The 15170-nt window shown below is 32.1% G+C and overlaps 3 protein-coding genes across 5 annotated transcripts; 2 read left to right on the top strand and 1 right to left on the bottom strand.

The window, feature by feature from the left end:
* The first annotated feature begins 1836 nt into the window (after positions 1–1836).
* On the top strand, positions 1837–5290 carry LOC126677224 (uncharacterized). Its single transcript, XM_050371749.2, has 10 exons — positions 1837–2102; positions 2529–2624; positions 3320–3404; positions 3622–3743; positions 3871–3895; positions 3985–4068; positions 4170–4199; positions 4283–4388; positions 4500–4564; positions 5027–5290. Exons 1-9 carry the CDS (start codon positions 2013–2015, stop codon positions 4561–4563), a joined length of 702 nt encoding a protein of 233 aa, XP_050227706.1. The 5' UTR covers positions 1837–2012; the 3' UTR covers position 4564; positions 5027–5290.
* A 374-nt stretch (positions 5291–5664) lies between these two features.
* Positions 5665–8728, top strand: LOC126677223 (tRNA-specific adenosine deaminase TAD2). 2 transcript variants are annotated; one of them, XM_050371748.2, is made up of 8 exons: positions 5665–6093; positions 6161–6215; positions 6378–6415; positions 6605–6671; positions 6936–7069; positions 7166–7279; positions 7893–7996; positions 8435–8728. In XM_050371748.2, exons 1-8 carry the CDS (start codon positions 6017–6019, stop codon positions 8482–8484), a joined length of 639 nt encoding a protein of 212 aa, XP_050227705.1. In that variant the 5' UTR covers positions 5665–6016; the 3' UTR covers positions 8485–8728. The 2 variants fall into 2 exon arrangements, with proteins under 2 accessions (XP_050227705.1, XP_050227704.1); XM_050371747.2 differs by having other exon boundaries at positions 5667–6093; positions 6936–7095; positions 7183–7279.
* A 48-nt stretch (positions 8729–8776) lies between these two features.
* On the bottom strand, positions 8777–13656 carry LOC126677222 (elongator complex protein 5). 2 transcript variants are annotated; one of them, XM_050371746.2, is made up of 10 exons: positions 13518–13656; positions 12325–12504; positions 12150–12242; positions 11625–11791; positions 11456–11502; positions 9993–10062; positions 9626–9852; positions 9450–9539; positions 9280–9349; positions 8777–9186 (listed from the first exon to the last, which is right to left on the bottom strand). In XM_050371746.2, exons 2-10 carry the CDS (start codon positions 12489–12491, stop codon positions 8993–8995), a joined length of 1125 nt encoding a protein of 374 aa, XP_050227703.1. In that variant the 5' UTR covers positions 12492–12504; positions 13518–13656; the 3' UTR covers positions 8777–8992. The 2 variants fall into 2 exon arrangements, with proteins under 2 accessions (XP_050227703.1, XP_050227701.1); XM_050371744.2 differs by having other exon boundaries at positions 9280–9355; positions 13518–13654.
* Positions 13657–15170: the final 1514 nt, after the last annotated feature.

Below are 15170 nucleotides of genomic sequence, written 5' to 3'. Positions count from 1 at the left end.
TTATGACCACGACTTGAATAATTTGTCCTGCAATTTTTTTTTTTGTAATTCCGTTTGAAATTTGACTTTTGTTAATTCCGTGCTTTCGGCTTCGCAAATGCTTGGCATATGTTCTCTCTCTCTCTCTCTCTCTATATATATATATATATATATATATATATATATGAATATGTTCTATAAACTTAAAAAATAATTCATAAACTTTAGGTGAATTGTTAAAGTTAAAAAAAAAATCAAAATAACTAAAATTACTACCTTTTTCTACATTGAACCTCCAACTCTCTCAGACTATAATTGTCTGTTTTAAATATGCATGATATCAATAATTAATTTTTATTAATCTTCGCTAATAATTAGAGTAGGTTTATTTTTAAAAAGGAAAAACTAATAACGACATAAATCAAATATATTCAATTTAAATTTAACTAAATAATATTTTTATCATTTTTAATTCAACTCAAATTCATAACCTTGGTGGACTGAAAATGTTTAGATATGAGTTTGAAAGCCTTTTTTTTTTGTACCGGAGTGTAGTTTAATGCCTGAATGATCCATTTTCTGTTTCTTAACTGAAACACCCTTTAGAGGCTTCTTCTTTTGTTACTGAGCTTGGGCTGGTCTTTGTTTTGAACTATATAGTGAGCCATGTTTGGATATTTTGCAGTTATACGCTCCAGTTTCCTTTTAATTTTTATTCTGTTTTTACATTTCAATCTCGATGACTCAGCATAAATACATACTTTTTCTATCCCAATAAAATTGTTAATCTTTTCATTGTTATATTCTAAAAAAATACAATTAATACTGTAAATTTATATATTATCATACCCTTATTTTACATAGTCATGAAATCTTATTTTCTTACAAATTTTAATAAATAGTAATAAATATTAATTTATTAGTGCATTTTAAATAAGAATAATTTTTTTTCTTTAGATAGATGGAGTTTGGACTATTGGAGTCTCCATTTGTTAAATGTTAGTTATAAAAGTGGAGTTTGAGACCACGACTTCATGATGCACTTAGAAACGCTTTATATATCTTGATTTGGCCCTCATTGGCAATATAGGTAATATAGAAAAATTAATTTAAGAATTGTTAGTTATTATAAATGGGAAAAAATGGACAACTCTATTTGATTAAAATACTAATAAAAAAACTATAAACTTTAACATGTTTGCTATTTTAATATAATTTTTTTGGATAATTTAAAATATCAACTATCATATTTTTATTATTCGAACATCATACAATTTTTCGATCAAATAATACTGTTATAAAATAATGTCATAACAATATTTACTACATATTTTTGTATTGAAAGGTTGTTTGATATTTCGAATTGCAAATAATTGATAGTTTGTATTTAACTTGTTTAAGTTGAAATTTTTATATTAAAATTACAAAACACGTTAAAATTTATAATTTATTTTGTAATGAACTCAAAATCGGGACGGTTGGATCAGCGAACGGTGATGAGAAAATAAAATAAAAATTGATGTTTGAATTTTATTTTTATAGTACTCCCTCCGTCCCACTTTAGAAGTCCCATTTGACTTTACACACAGATTAAGAAAACATTAATTATTCTTGTCTTTTCATGTTTTTTCATATTTTGCCCCTATTAATGATAGTGGAATTTTCCATAGAACTCTTTTAAGATAACTAAAATAAGGGTAAAATGGGGTATTCAATGGAAAAATACTCTAAAAATAGTAATGGGACTTTTTAAATGGGACATCCCAAAATAGAATATGGGACTTCTTAAACGGGACGGAGGGAGTATAATTTAAAAAGTTCTGTCACCTAATTGGCTCTTTTTGTCTGCGACGACATCCCCATTGTCCAATAACAAAGTAACTAACAACCCCAACAACAACGTTTACCATTTCAAAAATTGTCTTACAAAAAGAAACGTTATACAAATCATAACCCAAAGAAAAATATTACAGAAGAAAAAGTTTCAGTTTCTCTAATTTTCCCACCTCCCAAACAGCCGAAAATTACCACTGATGCCTAATTGGGAACTAAGTACCTGCTGTCAGCATGACCAGGTCGTCTTTTTGGTCACCATTGGTGTCTTTTCCCTTGTTATCCTCGCTGTAAGATCCATTTCTTTCTGTTAATCTTTTTTAGAGTTGTTTTTTGCGGGATTTTCAATGATTTTAAATGTTTAAGTCAAAAAAAGGAAAAATTTGGCAGTGGGTGTTATGGAAGTATCTATTATGTGTGCAAATGACTGTAAAGGACTTGAATTTTTAGTGGAATTGAGTTTAACAATGAAGTTTAATGAAGGGTTTTCAAGACCATGATGGAATTTTTGCTACATATTACAGCAATGAGCTTTTATTTTATGTGGAAGCACTCTAAAATAGGCAGTATTTGTCAATGTTGTTCTGAGTGTACTGATTGCTGGATTTACATATTTAGTTTCTAGTTTATGTGATGCCATGTTCTTACTGTGTTAAGTTTTTAGTTTCCTGAATTGTAGTCTTTGACATTCGTAATTGGATTTCTTGTTGCTGTAGCTATGGAGGACAGTACTAATGACACCTTTTAAGCTCATTACGGTGTTTATGCATGAAGCGAGTCATGCAATTGCTTGCAAACTTACATGTGGTGATGTAAGAAGCTCTTCCATTCCATCTAGCATTTTGTTTCTGTTTGCAATTTCAATTCTGTGATCCTCTTGATTGCTGAATATTGTGATGATCTTAAGTGGAAGATATGACTAGCCGATTTTAATAGAAGCTCGCTAATTGCGAGATTGAATCTGCTCATGGACCTTGTTTCTGTAAGGGACCTAAACAGTATCATTTACAATGACTTCATGCATGCTAGTAAATGAATGTGCCGTCACTCATCACTCATGCATACTCGGTGTTGCATATACTATATAGTACTTTATCTTTTTGACTAACTTCCCTTTCGTGCTTCTATTTTTGTGGACATAATGATGCAATTGGAATTACATTACATGAAGGGATATTTTTAAAAATCAATCATTTTGTGCATCGAACCTTAATTGATCTTTCAGAAGTTTGATGCATACTTTCTAACTGTAGCCATTTGCCAAATAATTATTTGCATGTCACTGTGCCTGGTTTCATTTACATACTGCTTTCGGAATGTATACACTTGGCTTTCTGAGATATATATTCTCGAAACATGCATTGATTGGAAACTTTTAATTCTAAATTATATATAAGCAAACTCATGATGCTGCTCCACCTATGTGCTCTTTCATGTTTAGTTTCCTCTTCATATCCTAGCTGGGAAATGCTTATCTACAGTTAGCCTCATCCATTGTAATATGCAGGTGGAAGGAATTCAGGTCCATGCAAATGAAGGTGGGGTGACACAAACGCGCGGCGGTATATATTGGATAATCTTGCCCGCTGGATGTAAGTCTCTTATACCTGTGAAAACTAGATCTTAATTTGTATTTTTCATTTGTATATATTGCACAACATAGAATTGCTAGTTATATTGCATATAATTTCTCTATGAACTGAAATATTTCTCTTTATTAAACGCAGTTAGCGTTTATTCTGCTTTTACTTTTTTTGTTATATTTCTTTAGCATCCTATTCTGAAAGTTTGATTGCCTTTTACATCCAGATCTTGGTTCATCATTTTGGGGGATGGCTTTAATACTTGCATCCACAAATCTCACTACTGCAAGGATAGCAGCTGGTTGTTTGGGCGTTGCTTTGTTGATTGTGCTCTTTGTTGCTGAGAATGTAAGATTTAGAATAAATTACTCGTACTAATTGCTGTTCTAGTGGTTCATTTATGTTCATTCAAAGTGATTTCTTATGCTCTAAGATTCTTTAATCTCAACTTATAATGCATTTGTTTCTTCAACAGTGGACACTTCGAGGTCTTTGTATTGGTGAGTGCTATCATGATTTGAATTGTTATTAATTTGTACATAGATTTCAAAACGCTCAATTCTTTCCTGTCCAAAAATCAAATTCTCAGGATTCATAATTTTCGTCGCGGTTGTGTGGGTATTGCAAGAAACAACAACAGTACGGATCCTTCGATATGTTATTCTGTTCATTGGTATATATACTTACTCCATAAATGCTCCCATATTCTCCATATCACTGTGAACTTATTTGAATATAAAAGACGTGTACTTATCTTTAGTATTTCAATTGCAGGAGTAATGAACAGCTTGTTTTCTGTTTATGGTACATTCAGCTTCATTCTTTGACTGCTTTGTATTTCTATGGTCAAATGGGCTGTTACTAAACTTTCAGATACCTAACTGCAGATATTTACGATGACCTAATATCTAGAAGAGTTCACTCTAGTGATGCTGAGAAATTTGCAGAACTTTGTCCTTGCCCTTGTACCGGTGTCGGCTGGGGAGTCATCTGGTGAGTCTCTAAGCCGTACCTAGATCATAATCAGTTGTCTCTATGCCGTACCTAGATCATAATCAGTTGTCTGTTGGAATATAAGTAATATTATGGCCTTCTGATGTGCAGGGGAATGATATCATTTACTTTTCTATGCGGAGCCATATATCTTGGACTTGTGATTTTATCCTGAGGTACAATTCACTTCTTCAAGAATGTGATTTAATTCGATAGAATGGAACTATGTGATTGGATTAAAGAACTGGGTAGCTTAAGAATGTCCATTTCATTCAAAGAATCTGGTATAGCCTTCACCAATTGTTTTTCCAGTCTTTCTTTTTCATACAAGAAGTCGTAAAGAACCGAAAAAAGGTCCTTGAGAAATGTTTCAAGTTCATGAGAGTAGTAAAATGAAATAGACTGGTTGAAATGTTAAAATGCTTTCTGAACCATTCTGGAAGAGATATGAATGCAAATTATAACATGCAAAAGAAAAAATAATTTCAACAACTTGAGTATTAATTCATAAATGGTGCTAATTGTTGCTTGAAACGGGCACATGATTGGCACGTGTGACTTGAAAGACTAACTTTGAGATCCAACGTAAGCCTAATGAAAATCTTCTAAAGCTCTAAACATTCTTGTTGTTGTTACAGGTTTCGAAAATCTGAACAATGTACTTCTGGAGGGGATTCCGTACTCACATTTTGGCCAATGTATGACAAATCTGTAATTCTGAAACATTGTAATTGGATTCATCGGGACACTTGTAGTGTGTTCGTGTGTAGTCTAGTCTGTATGTATGTATGGCTTCATTCTTTTAGCCCTTCTTGTTTGGGGTTACATTATACCAATCTATGATTCATTTGTACAGATTACCATTTTTACAAAATTTCAGTGGGAAATCCCCTTTGCAAACATAGCAAGACAGCAAAAATGTTTAAATTTGGCTATTCAATAGGGGATTATGCAATGAAAAAGAATTGCATTCTGAGTTTTGGTCGGGTTTAAATTTAGTAAAACTCTAAAGTCTGGTTTGCTCCGGGTTCAAACTCGACCCACGAACACGTCTGCTATGAGAAAAGAGGCTTTGTTGTATCATGTATGTCTTGACAAATGAGCTGAGGCAAGTGAGGCCAGTGTGTTAAGTTGTCGAAAGATGCCATAGTTAAGCTCAGTGATTAAAGAACCAGACCGGCCAGTTCAATCGGCTGAACCGGACCTGGCCCGCTGTCCTTAAAAACTGGAAATCCTTTTCTCAAAAAAAAAAAAAGAAAAAAAAAAAAAAACTGGAAATCTTGTCCAACCGGAAGAACCGGACTTAACCGGCTAGTTTCTAAAAACCGGTTAAACCGGCTGATTTCTCAGTATTAATCACTTTTGCCTTGAATTATTAAGGAAAACAAGCTAAAAAAGATTTCTTGGTCAACTTAACTACAAGTAAACTTAAAACTTAAATTAAAAACTCACTTCAAAAATCGATTTCAGCGCAGAAAGTCATTGTATATTCACCTGTTCGACGAAATTCCCCATAGACTTGCATATAATTCTCTGTAATCCATTACTTGCAAAGCAAGTATAGGTACTAACACTTGTCAATATTTCTTGTTTTCCATTGTTAAACTCGTTAACGTCAATATTAATGCATGATGCTCACCACTTGTTTGACAATATGTCTCTTAGAAAATCCAATAGTTACCTCTGTGCCAATAGAGTTGTCCATTGTATTATAAAATATCTGTGCAAATAACACATTGATTTTATTTAGTACTCTGTGTCTTTAAGGAGATGGAATCTCAAGGCGAAGTATGTTTTTATGCGTTTATGGAGCTTGCAATACAGCAGGTAATACTTTCAAGTTCTTCTGCCTTTTATTTTATTGTTATTAGGAAAATTTGTTTCCTCATAATGCATGTACAATATTATCATGACATGCATTCAATTTTAAAATATTTAGTTTGATTAGATCTTTTTTTAGAATTATGCTAATTCTCTGTCATGTGGCAGGCAAAACATGCCTTGGACCATCTTGAAGTCCCAGTGGGGTAATTTCTTTACTTATTTCCAACTTTTGGGTGCCTGCACCATTTATGCAATGACATTTCCTGACAAGTTTTTAGTGTAATGTTGTATTATTTCTGTCGTACTAATTACTCTAAAGTTTTGAAGCTCACAAGAGAAAAAATAAATGATAATGATCATTCTTCATTTCATTTGTATTTTTGGTTGATCAGTTGTGTCATTGTTGAAGATGGGAAAGTCATTGCATCTGGCAGAAATCGAACCACAGAAACAAGAAATGTGAGTTTATGGATGCATCATTAATTCTTTTATATATGTTCTCCATTGGCTTATGTCTTCAAATAGCCTCAATACGATTCTATGACGCCATGAACTATGTTGGTTCTCCACCACAGAATCATCTACTGTGTTTGAGCTGGTGAGACTTGGTAATTTAGGCTCATTAGGAAAACACAGCATGCAATTTGAAATCCATATAATATCATTCCTTGCTATCTAATTAGATTTTATAGTTTGAGTCTCTTCTTTAATTTGTGGTCTCAGGCAACAAGACATGCGGAGATGGAAGCAATAGACTTTCTTCTTGAACAATGGAACCAATGTGGACTTTCAGTATCAGAAGTTGCTGAAAAGTTCTCAAAATGCATTCTATATGTTACTTGTGAACCCTGTATAATGTGTGCTTCGGCTTTGTCTATTCTTGGTATCCTCTTGTTTCTAGCTAAATCTATTTATTTCTGCCGTGTAATTAATAGGTTTTCTTACTTTGTCAGTTTGTTTCTTTCGTTAGGTATAAAGGAAGTATATTATGGCTGTGCAAATGATAAATTCGGAGGTTGTGGATCAATATTGTCACTGCATTCAAGCATCTCTCAGCCTCCTGCTAGGTTTGTTTCTACTTTCTACTTATACCAAATGATTTTTTCCTTGCTTCTTCACCACATGAAGGATATTTCCAGATGATCAAAACTAAAAGGAGTTTCAAATAGAATGCAAAAATATTTACATAATGGTCGAGTCTAACAGGTTCAATAGAAAGTTTGTCCTTCTATCACTCTATACTTTTGCATTGTGTTTATTGATCTAATCTAAATTTCTACAGACCTTTTTTGAGATTTGAACATTCTAAAAGTTTAGTTGGCAAAGATAAGTAGCAATCAGAATCAAGTGAAATATCTTGAAAATACAAAAATTTCACATTGAAAATGCATTTGATATTTCATATGTTGTTTTACTATATTCTTAAGAGCTATAATTATGTAACTTATTGCTTGAACAATTCATCACGTGTATAGTATTCTATAAGTCACTTTCCTGATGTGATAGTGTGATGATAGAGGCTGAACCATTGAGGTTGCTATGGCTGCATATTAGTTTTTCATTATTTTGGTCCTGATGCATGGGCCTTCCATTGCTAGTTTAAATTTCATTTAAGACAGTTTATGTCGATGAGATATCATGCAATTCAGGTTATCTCTAACATGTTCTATATTTTTAAAGTGAGGAAGTTGCACAAGGAAAGGGTTTTAAGTGTACTGGCGGAATAATGGCAGCTGAAGCTGTCTCTCTTTTCCGATGTTTCTACGAACAAGGGAATCCTAATGGTAAGTTTCTTCATTTATTAGGTTCTCTTTGAAAGCTTAGAAGTGCTAACTCTCATTTTCGAGTGAAAATAGGCATAAAAAAGAAGTAAAACTTTTTAGCCAAATTAAGAGGTATGACTTAGCAATGATCATTGATAGAAAAGTTTTGGTAGCATGAAAAGGGAAGGAAGGCTTTTGCTGAATCCATTGGTTTGATTTCCTGCAAAGTTATATTTCCTTTCATGGTTCGAAGATGTGTATTGTGAGTTTTATATTGTTTTAGTGTCTGAAATCCATTTGTATTTAGTGAACATGCATTTTCAATGCAGCTACTTAGCATTATAGCATACATAATCTTGTGCTGTCTTATTATGTTTAACATAAAAAGTGCAATTTATAACCTTTTAAATTTTAAATCTTTCGATTCATACTCATGTATTGAAGTTTTTTGTTCTCCAGCTCCGAAACCACACAGGCCGGCGGCTCTGCAGCCGACAACACAGGACTAGAATGTTTCGTCTCTTCTGGGTCAGGGCTTGAAAATATCAAGAAACCTCATGGCAACTAAGCTTAGAAAAGGATCAGAGGCATCACTCAAGTTTGTTAAGAGATTTGTTTTTTGTGCTTCACTAACTTTTAGATTCTGCACATTGAACTCCATAACTTTATTTACAGCCATATCCACAGAACAAATCTTATGACGGTGTTCACTTAAATTAAATGAATATGTTAGTATTCATATGTTTGCATCAATTTTTTATGTGGTGAGATTATTTATCTCAAAAGCTGCCAGAATTCTCATAGAGCATACATTTCGTTTCTATTTCCAAACGTACTTTTGAAACTCCAAAATTTTATATCAGCCGTTCCATCTACACAAAGGCCATTAAATAGTACAAACAGCCAAACATATATGATAGAACAGTGATCACAGGAAGACCTCTTGTCTATCAGAATCCTTAAAAGTAATGTTACAATATACAGTTTCTTGGTATTTGTCCATGCTCATTAAAGATATTATATGTCCAAATCATCATCTGGATCCTCATCAGAATCTGGCTTCTCATCATCTGAATCACGAAAATATATTATCTCGCCCCCACTGGACCCATCGTTTCTCTGCAAATTCCCACTTGAAGCAAATGTCTCTTCATGCTTGTTCTCTGCGGTAGATCTTCGACCATCATAAATTTCTATCGGTTTGCCATTTCCTACAGACAAAAACAAATACAGAATCAACCTGTGTTTTCATAATTTGGCCTTCATCAATAAGAGACGATATGTTTGGTTTTCAGTTTTCTCACCTTGGTGCTCGAAAGGGAGTACCACATTCGCCCTTTCTGTCTGCTCCTTTTCTGACAGCTGAAGGCTAAACTGCACCTGTTAGAAGTACCGTTAAATCTAGACCTTTTGTATGGATTTGACATTTCAAATCATGTTTTCTACATAGGAATGTCAAAAAAGAGGTGCTGACCTTGGGCAAAAGGCTTTGGTTGATTATTCCATCTTCAGATGAAACAGATGTAAAATTCATTGCTGATTGCTCCATATGAAACTCTTGACACTAACATAAGAATCAAAGGTAAATAATTGTTAAAGAGTAATTTGGTACAATAAAATACAATAAAGGTAAGGGGGAAAAGTAATCACCATCACACGAACACGACCATTTCGACGCTTGAATCTAACATTAAGCCTCCCTTTCCCAAAACTCTGTTGCAACTGCAGGATGTTTTCCAAATCCCGTCTCATTCCATCAGTAGATCGATTTAATGATTCTATACTAGCCACCATTGAGGACATATATTCAAGAACAGATGTCACCCTGACTTCATGAAGGTCAGAATGTAGTAACCAATAGATGCAGGATATTTGATCTGAAACCAAATATATTATTGAAAATCGCATCATTTCAAAGGGCATTTCAATATATCCAGTAAACTCATCATTTACTATGCTATGAAACAGAGGCTACAAATAAATGAAGCTGATTAGAAAAGAGCATAAAAAGGCATACCATGGCTACGAAGGTTGCTCAGTAGTCCTGCAACTCTTGATATGGATGAATGTCTTAACATTTCACTCACCTGGTTAATTAAAACGGTGAACAACAGATTGCATGGGATAAGAATTTCAAGGAAATACAATTTACTTCTGAACAACACAGATAAACAACTCTTTGGAGGTGAACTTGAATATTCTTTAGTGTAGTTTGTTTCTATTTTAACAACAGGTGTTTGGAATTCGCAAAGTTCTATGCAAGGAACGTGACTGTAGACCTCGTGCAAATTGTTACATTTTCCCTTTTCTTGTTCGTGAACAAATTCTGCAGTTCTTTTAAAGAACTTCCTGCAATGTTAAGTAAGCATGATAGATATTGTACTCTTCAAACTTCAAATATCTGGAAATACCATTTATTAAGGCGAAAGGAAGAGAAAGAGGAAATATCAGTAGCTAATACCTGCCAGGTTCAATGCATTAAGCAACCCTAGTTTAACCACAATATCTTATGTTAAGTTACACATCTATAAGATGAGCATTTCATTTTGAAAAAACATGTCACACAATAGATTTACATCAAAACTTTAGCAACTAGCTTGATACATACATTGATACGGAACGCCTTCAAATTTTAGATCAAGAACAAACCAACATAAAGCACAACATTCAACATCTAATAAGTTTATGTTGAACTAGTTTTAGAAAGAAAATAACAAAAATTGTTTTTGTTCACAAGATACGGCACACTTCATATAAATTGGATTTCTGAAATGTGGGGGAAATTGAAGCATCATGCCATCTCAAAGTATACCCAAATATCTGTGCCTAGAATTCCTTCTGCTACATGAAGCAATGCCCCAAAATGCTAATTATAGTCAAACTTGGAGAATTTTCTTTTCACTATGAAACAGCATAGTCCTTGCACTTAGCATGCATTTTGAGCATGTTAAGTATGGCCTACAAACAAATTTATTATCTAATATATTCTGCTGCGACTAAATTTCCAATATTTTACCTATAAGGAATACAAAGTAGAAGTTGTACATGCACTTCAATACATGACGAAGTTTCCATAATTTCTTAATAAAAATCAGCAAAAAAACATCTAGCATTTTTGCAACTAGGACTCTTGGAACTTATTGGCACAAATAGGAAGCTTCCCAGCACTAAGGTACAAAGAAGATGAGATGAAAATTTATGAGACATCCTAAGGTACTCAAAGTACATGACTATATGATGGGAAGAATCTACATGGCACCTGAAATGCTATGAGTACATATCCATATTCATTAAGCATAACAATAAGAGAAGCGACTATGTAGCCGGATGAATGGTTTACAAGAACGCACATTATCAGACTGCTGGCTTAATTGAATTTCATTTACACCTCAAAACGAAGGGATGTGCTAGGTTTGGAACTCTTAAAATATCAATTATAATAAATACTAAAAATAGACTGTCCATGAATTGTAGAAGTACCGAGTCTATAGCAACAGAGAAACGACCTTTTCCTTGTCCAACAAATCCTGCAAGAACAGTTGATGATCCATAAATTACAGAGAGGACGGTACAAATAACTAAATGTTACATAAAACACTTGAAAAAATTATTATTGTCACATTTTATAAAATAATCAGTAACAGTATACCTTTCCCCAATTCAAAAATCATAGTGTACAAGTTATCCAAATCCTTCACATCTTTACAAAGACATGCCGTGCCAGAAGCTTCATAGGAAATATCAATAGCCTTTCCAGGCTCCACCAGCTTATTCTTCCACCCAAGAGGATCAGTATAACAATCCAAAATCTGAATCCTACAGAGAACAGTTATGTTCATAGGTCACCAAAAACAAATTTCTTATAGTAGAAACGGTTTCCACTACCATTTTGCAAATTCTGTACGTAGACATGGAAAGACAAAAGCACAAACAAATTCCCAATTCAGTTCGGCCATTTTCTGCTTGTTTATTTAAAAAATCTTGGTACCCAACTCAACTACGCCTTACTCCCAAGTTGATCTGGGGTAGATTGCTCTAAGCTTACCAAATAAGGAAAACAAAAACACCGTATAGAATTCAACCGATTCATAATATCTCATGATTTCTTTCTCTCGATTTTACAAGAAGGCAGCCAAACGGAAATCTCTAAATATGTTGAGCATGAAAACTTTACCATTTATGAGCAGAAGCAACATCAACTCCTCTTAGCCTTAAAAAGTCAGCATAAAATGACGGACTTCGTTTATATGCAATAATCACGAGACCTCTGGATGGAGAATAAGAAGAGCTAACATTAGATACTTTTATTTATGAGGAAGCAGAAAATCATAATAAAAAGTTGGACTGACACGGAATGGGACTTTTGAGCCAAAATGAAGGAGGAGAGTTGGGAGAGCACATGACCAAACATGTCAAACCCAAATGGTGAAGCACCAGTATCTTTAATTGTGAGAGCTGGTGCAAGTTCCCCTTCCAAAGCTCCATCTCGGAGTGTTCTACATATTGATTCTGCCATTTTGTCTGTAAGTCTGCGAACCAGGAAGCTATTAAGACTAGAATAAAAACCCTAATTCAGGGCTTTAGATAAAAACTGGCAATTATTTTCAACTACTACAAAATGTACTGGAAATCATACACAAAATAAAATATAAAAATAAAATCAACTGAAACGACATTAAAACATACTGAAATTTTTTATTGAAAATATTTTGAAACTCGATTTCTATCATAACTATTGAAATTATTACAAACCATATCAAACTATTCAAAACTATCTTCAAAATTATATTAAAAAAATAAATCATTTAGAAAGTATTTTCAAACTGTTTGAATATGAAACAATTTCAAAATGATATTCGAAATAATATTTGAAACCGTCTTCGGAACTATTTAAAAAAATACTAAATGCATACTCTTATAGATAATTAATTATTAAGTTTTTAAATCAAACTGGTGACTAAGCTAGAGAGGCCACTGAATCATAGTTTCACCAATTGGATCGGTTCAACCGATTAGTTTAATCAGTTTGCTAAAAATAATTTTTTATTTTGTCAATTTCTTGGAATTTTTTAAATAAAAAGCGATCTTACCAATTTAGTCGGTTCAAATTCTGATAACAACGGCCAAAATGATTAACCGAACCAAGCTGATAAATTTAGTTTTGGTATTAAAATTCTAAAAAAAATGAATTTTTTGAGTTAGAACATTTTACAGAAAACACCAAAAATAAAGTGATATATTTTGGATGTTGATAGTAAAAATATTAGCATAAGAATCTGGATTGTTCAGTCTACTTTAAAAATCTATCTAATATATACTGAATGAGCAAATGCATTACGATAACTATCACGGAAGAATCATGAATTACATTTTATTTAGATTATTTTATCCATAAACAGCAAATGAATGATGTAATCAAATTAATACTTAATGTTCTAACACTATAACTCATTTACTGAATGACTAAATTGAAACAATTAATATAGCATAAACAAATCAATTAGCTCCTCAAATCATAACAATTAGGGTTTAGATTACGAACCGGCGGCAGGAGAGTCCGACAAAATGAGATTAGCTGCTGCAGAGACCGCGCGCTTTTGCTTTCAGTAATTCTTTTTTTTTAGTAAAATTAGTGTTTGTTGATGACGGTTCTGATTAGTTGATAATATTGGATTCTGACGGTTGATGTTATGATTCTTTTAAATATTATTTTGGGATTATTTACAAAATACTTTATTTTTAAAACTTATTTACGCCATTGTTTGTCAGCTTTGTTTTATTTTCTACGCTGCTTATTTTTTTAACTTATTTATAAAATTACCCACTATACATAAAAGTCTTATCTCATTTTAAATTAAATTTTTATATAGCCATTTATTTTCTCTCTCGTCTCTCTCAAAATTCTCTCTTTTTTTCTTTTTTTTTTTCGTTTGAATTTCAATTTGTCTATTTCAATTGCTTTTTCGTTCGTGCTTCCGTTCGTCTACATCTAATGAATTTTTCGTCGTTTCCGGTCGTTTTTTCGTTTGTCTCTTCCGTTAGCATTAGTATGTTCGTCTCTTTCGTTCGCGCTACGGATTTCTCGACCTCGTTTTTAGATTTGTGTAATTTTTTAGGTTTTTTGTGATGATTTAAATATTTTGTAAATAAATTATTGTAGATCTATAATTTTTTTATTTATAAAATTATTCTATTATACATATAAGTATTTTGTCTTTCTTTTATTCATAAATTTGTTTATTGCTACTAATTTTGTAAAGAACAAATTGATTTATAGTGTATTTGTAGTCATTTTATCATATATTTACGTTATAATGCATTTTTGGTGTATTTATAGTGTATTTTTGGTGTTTTCGGAATATTTATGTTTTTTGGTGTATTTCTGCTGTTTTTTTAGTATATTTATGGTGCATTTGCAGTATTTATGGTGTATTTGCAGTGTTTTTATGGTGTATATCACAAAAAAAAACTATAAAATGTCATAAATACACTATATATACACTATTTTTAGACTATAAAACACCATAAATACACTATTGTTACACTATAAAAACACGATAAAAAAAATAAAAAAAATTCCAGAAAAAAAGTCTATAATTTTTTTTATTAAAAAATGAAAAATAGGCCGTGCAATTGGTCGGTTCGGTCGACCGAACTGAAAAAATCAAAAACCAAAATTGGGTGAAAACCGAAACCTAAAAAAGGTATTTGTGAAATAAAAAAAACGTATTTTTTATAAATAAAAAAGTCAGAAAAGAAAAGTTAAAAACTGACAAGTAAAAGTGTAAATAAATTAGTAAATAGTATATTCAATGAAATTACCACTATTATTTTTTTATGATTATTTTGTAATTATTTTTTAAACTAATATGCATTAAGATTAATTTTGATAAGAAAGATTTATCCCTTTTCCATAATAGTGAAAAAAAATTATATCATGATTTATTCTTTTTAAAATCGACCAGTATAATTCTAAAGATTATTATTAAAATAAAATAATTATTATTTTTTAATCCATGTACAAATATATGTATATTATTATAAACCCGGAGAAAGAAGTTAATATTAAAAGTATATAAATTTAATTGAATAAAATTAGAATAGAAGGACCAATAAAAACATATAATACAGTAGTTTGTTATTTATCGGGCTTCACACTGTTTCTCACAATTGTGCTGCACACTCCCAACTTTCA

Source organism: Mercurialis annua, linkage group LG4 (assembly GCF_937616625.2).
Source record: "Mercurialis annua linkage group LG4, ddMerAnnu1.2, whole genome shotgun sequence".
In the NCBI taxonomy this organism is placed as follows: domain Eukaryota; kingdom Viridiplantae; phylum Streptophyta; class Magnoliopsida; order Malpighiales; family Euphorbiaceae; genus Mercurialis; species Mercurialis annua.
The sequence above is the reverse complement of the archived record's forward strand: the minus strand, read 5'-3'. Positions and strand labels throughout refer to the sequence as shown.